Source organism: Lactuca sativa, chromosome 3 (genome assembly GCF_002870075.4).
Source record: "Lactuca sativa cultivar Salinas chromosome 3, Lsat_Salinas_v11, whole genome shotgun sequence".
Classification (NCBI taxonomy): domain Eukaryota; kingdom Viridiplantae; phylum Streptophyta; class Magnoliopsida; order Asterales; family Asteraceae; genus Lactuca; species Lactuca sativa.
In genome coordinates this window covers 29,796,243-29,801,137 of record NC_056625.2, presented here as the reverse complement: position 1 = coordinate 29,801,137, position 4,895 = coordinate 29,796,243, and the positions used below count along the sequence as shown (strand labels likewise).

Sequence of the window (4,895 nt, the reverse complement as noted above, 5' to 3'; positions counted from 1 at the left end):
TGCTCTCCAATCACTTTTTCTTTGAGCAGTGGCAGGAGAGTCGTTTGTGTTGGGAGAAGACATATACTCCTCTAGATTCTTGAAGTGCGGGGGAGTCTCAGGTTTTTCAGGAGTAATGTCAATTTGAGGAGGGGAGTTATAAGGTGGAGTATGATGAGATGGTTGCAGAGTGGGAATTTTTCCAGTAGAGGCTGGGGGGGAGTTTGATGGTGTGAGAGGGATTGATTGGAGTGATGGACTTCTTCAGTTCCCCCTCTTGAGGAGTTCAGACCCGAAGCCTCCTCAAGCCATTGACGAAGTTCATCAACCTTGTCAAAAACCATTTGAAATTGTGCTTTGAGGGCGTCTGCTAAATGTTGATTGTTGGGAATGGAGGAATTGAAGAGTAGTTTATGAATCTCCTTGGTGAGTTGGAGAATTTCTGGTCCATGGAAGTTGGCTGATTGGGATCGTTGCATTCTGTTGATAGTTGTTTGGAGAACGGAGATTGCGGACTCATAAGCAGTATGAGTCTCAACAATCAACTTCTCAGAATGTGAGGCCTGATCCACGATGGCTGCTTGAAGGTCATTTTTGATTGCGGTAACCTCAGAGATGAGGCGTTCAGCATCAGTCATAAACTCCTTGTGATCAGCTTGATGATTGTTGTCAAGTGATCTGATTCCCATCTCAACCTTCAGAGAGATGCGCTCCGCAGCCATTCTCTCTTTGGTTTCCAATTGTTATATTCTTTCCATCAGGGACTGCGGTCTCGGGCTGTCTTCTGGTTGTGGTTGATTTGGCTTGACCGCGGCTAAAATTTGATCAACCATAGCCTAAAGACTAAGAAATTCTTTTCTTGTGACTGCTTGCTTTTTCCTCTTCTTCTTTTCCTTTGGCTTAGAAGTGGAGTGATGTGAACCACTGGATTCTTCATCTTCATCAAACATCATTAGATCGTCATCAGAAGGAGAGGGTTTGTTTACCTCTTGTGGTTCATCATCATCGAGGCCAAAAATGGGAGCAAAGCTCACTTCGATTTTAGGTTCTTCATCTTGTGAACCAGCAGCAGGGGGAGAGAGGGGAGTTTGAGAAACATGTTGATCAGCAGCAGTTTGTTGAGCTTGTTGAACTTTGTCTGCCATTGCGGACATCCATTCTTCAACCTTTAGGATGGTGGCTATGGTATTGGCATTGTTTATGGCATCTGCCCAATACTTGGCTATGGCTTGAATCTCCTGTTCCTTGATCTGTTGTTGCTTGATTTGCTAATCCTTGCGAGCTTGAAATGCCCTACGAAAAGTGGCATATTTCTTGGCTTCAGCCTCGTTAGAGGGTTGATATCTGCTCTAAGAATCATTAGAGTCTTCTCCGTCAATTCCTGTAAAACGCACCAAGGTGTCCCTTGGGTTCACGGATCCTTGCACATTTGTGCTCACCGTGCCTAAACAGCCTGATTGTAAGTTAAGCAGAGTAGGATTTCTTGAGCTTCCTTGGTCTCCTTGACCCGTGGTCAAGTTTGGCCTTGGCTCAGTTCTAGAAAATGCGGAAGAAGTGCCCTGCGGATGGGAATATGTTTGAAGTGTATGGGTGACTTTCAACAGGATGGATTTCAACTCCTCGGATGAAAAAATATGCAGTCAGGAAGCCCTGGAGACTTTAGGGCGAGAACTAGGATTATCCCTTTGGGAATGTACTAATGGGGAGTCTCCTCTTTGTTGTGATTCAGACTCACTTTCTGAGTCTGAAAAGAAAAAGATGGTGTTGTCAAATGGATGTTCAGGCATCCCAAGGACTATCGTAGCCTATTGAGAGGCTGAGGTATCGGTCCAGTCATGCATATGGCTAGTGGGATCAGCTTTTCATTTATTGAGGATAGAGATCGGTTGGTTATCCTCTTCAGAGTCACTGCTGGAGTCATTGTGACTTGGTTCAACAATTTTGATTACGGATAGTGTTTTTCTCTTCTTTGATGGTTTGGATGGTTTGGGGGCATCCTTTTGGGGAGTGTTAGATTTCTTTGAGGTATGGGGACCATGGAGAGAAGAAACCTTATGTTTGCGTCTTTGAGAGACGTTAGAAAGAGTGGTGGAAGAAGGGACTGCGATACCTTCAGGGTTTAAGGCTACGGATGGGAAAGGCGGGGTAGGAAGGTATGGGTCAATACCTTCCTTAGCCTCTATGTGATCTGAGACATCAGCAGTCTCGAGACCAAGAGAAGAAAGAATGTGTGTAGGGAGTCTGCGGATGGGACCAAAAATGGTTTGATTAGAGGAAGGGTTGTACCTTTTTAAGTATTTGGTGATGAAGAAATTGATGTCATCACCCATGTCAATCTTTGCATCCGCATGCAAGTCAGATGTGCATAGATACCAGAATCGTGGAAAAGTAAGCTCGGATGGATTCTACCTTGGGATCTCCTTGGGAATGTATTGGAGAAAATCATCCCAAAGAATCTGACCGTAGTTCACGTCGCGACATGTGAAGATGCTCCAGACCAGTTCCAATAGCTTTAATCCCATGTTGTCCGTGCCTCCGGTTCTGCTGGACAAACTGCGGATGATGAAGTGGCAGACAAACTGCCAGACCGCAGGCAATTGGTTCTTCTTGAAATCACCGATTCCTTTGATCGGCTTCTGATAGCCCATTTGATATAGTGCGGTGGTGATGTCCGCCATCGATGGAGTGAAAAACTTGACGGAGGGATGAATCAGAAGATTAATGGCTGAAATGAACTTTTCTTTGGTTAGGATAACCAAGGAATCATTAACAAGGTTTAGGTGGACTTCTTGAGGGTTATCGACTGGGCGATATGTAGAAAAGGCACACTTGTAGAGAGTGGAGAGAGGAGCAATGTATGTAAGTGCATCAAAAGGTCCAGACAGGGGATGATTCCTCAAGAATTTGATCATCAGTTTCGTTGGTGCATTGTAAGTGGGTTGATCGTCGAACACTGCTCTGAAATTGCTCGAGGGAACTGTGGCAGAATCTGAACCAGTTGGGTTCACTGATCCATAGGCTTTTGTTTGTTTCTTGGAAGCACCGGATTTCACCATTGGTGAGTTAATAAGAGCTTGAAGAATGTAGAGAGAGATCAAGGGTTTTGAGAGCGTAAAAGATTCTTTGTGAAGAAGAAAAGGGTTTTACAGTGGTTTGTTGGAGCGGGAAACGTTTATGTTTTTTGACCTAAGTGAAATTAGGTAAAAACGTTTGGGTTTAACTTTGGATAAGCATCTTTTAATATTAACCACAAATTGATAAAAATGCGATAAAGATTGAAATTGGGATTAACTAAAAAGAACTCTGCATTTAATGAAATGTCAGAGGTAAAATCACGTCTTGAGAACGTGTGGAGGGGGTGAGAAAAATCCGTTGGATAAAGTAGAAGTTGTAACGGATGGGATGGTTTGGGGTAATAGAAAAAGACATTTTAGAGGATTTGATTTGAAAAATCTTTTATTTTGTCATCATACCTAAAATAGGTCTGACACGAGGTTGTTGGAAGAAAAGAATGTGACAGTTTCTCAAAGGAACGTTTTTATTTAATGTTTTATTTAATGAAGAATCATTAAATAGCACACTATTTTTTTTCAAAAGAAATGAACCGTCTGTAAAACAATTAATGTGACTGCGGACGAACACATCATTGGGGATGGTTTTCTTGGCATTGCGGATGACTGCAGTGGGAGAAACTGAGAAGAGCACTTGTAGAAAAGTTAGTAACAACAAACAAGAAAGACCCATGAAAGATAGATATAATATATGGTTGTAGTACATTGACTGCGGTACACAGAATGTACCAAAACCATCTGTTATAAGTGTCTTTCATCTAGAACCACAATGGAGACCAAGAAGGTCTGCTGTATCTATCAATTCAAGAAGAATTGGGGGTCCGAATTCATCATCCCTAACATTTGTAAGAACGCATTGAGTTTGGTAGAGTTAAGTGCTTTTGTAAAGACATCACCAATCTCTTCATGAGTAGGGAAAAAGATGAGTTCGATGTTACCTTTCAGAATGTGGTCTTTGATGAAATGATACCGTAGTTCAATATGTTTCGTCTTGGAGTACTGAATTGTATTATGAGAAATCGCTATGGCACTTTCAGAATCACAGTAGATTGGTATCTGCATCATTCTGTAACCGTAGTCTAATAGTTGAGTCTTCTTCCAAAGAACTTGAGAACAACAACTGGCTGTGGCCACATATTCTGCTTCTGCGGTAGACAAAGAAACATAGCTTTTTTTTTCTTGAGGACCAACTGACAAGTCTACCTCCCAAAAATTGACATCCACCATATGTACTTTTTCGATTAAGTTTGCATCCAGCATGATTCGCATCGGTAAACGCTTGAAGACTGAAGTCATTGCCTGCGGGGTACCACAAACCAAGAGATTTGCTTCCTTTCAGGTACCGGAGAATTTGTTTGGCTGTGGTCATGTGTGACACTTTTGGGTCAGCCTAATACCTTGCACATACACCAGTAGCAAAGACAATGTTCGGTCGGCGTGTAGTGAGGTACATTAGAGACCCAATGATACCTCTATAAGTCTTGTGATCCACAGATTCGCCAGAAGGATCAGCAGAGATCTTATATCCGAAGGTAATAGGGACCTTAGCCTAGGAGCAGTTGTCCATAGAGTATTTCTTTAAAAGTTCAGTGGTGTATTTCTCTTGATGAATCAATATCCCTTGTTGAATTTGTTTGAATTGAAGACCTAGAAATAAATTAATCTCTCTATTCATGCTCATTTGGAATTTGTTTGTCATGAGCTTAGCAAATTCATCCACCATTCCTGGATCAGATGGTTCGAAGATGATATCATTCATGTATATTTGTACACGCATAAGGTGAGAACCATTTGCTTTTCTAAATAGCGTGGGATCAATCACTCCTTTTTTGTAGCCTGAAGAGA

General features: G+C 42.1%; 1 protein-coding gene across 1 annotated transcript; it reads right to left on the bottom strand.

The window, feature by feature from the left end:
* Positions 1-3,804: 3,804 nt before the first annotated feature.
* Positions 3,805-4,346, bottom strand: LOC128132733 (uncharacterized). The gene is made up of 2 exons (XM_052769655.1): positions 4,021-4,346; positions 3,805-3,886 (listed from the first exon to the last, which is right to left on the bottom strand). Exons 1-2 carry the CDS (start codon positions 4,344-4,346, stop codon positions 3,805-3,807), a joined length of 408 nt encoding a protein of 135 aa, XP_052625615.1.
* Between the last annotated feature and the right edge of the window lie 549 nt (positions 4,347-4,895).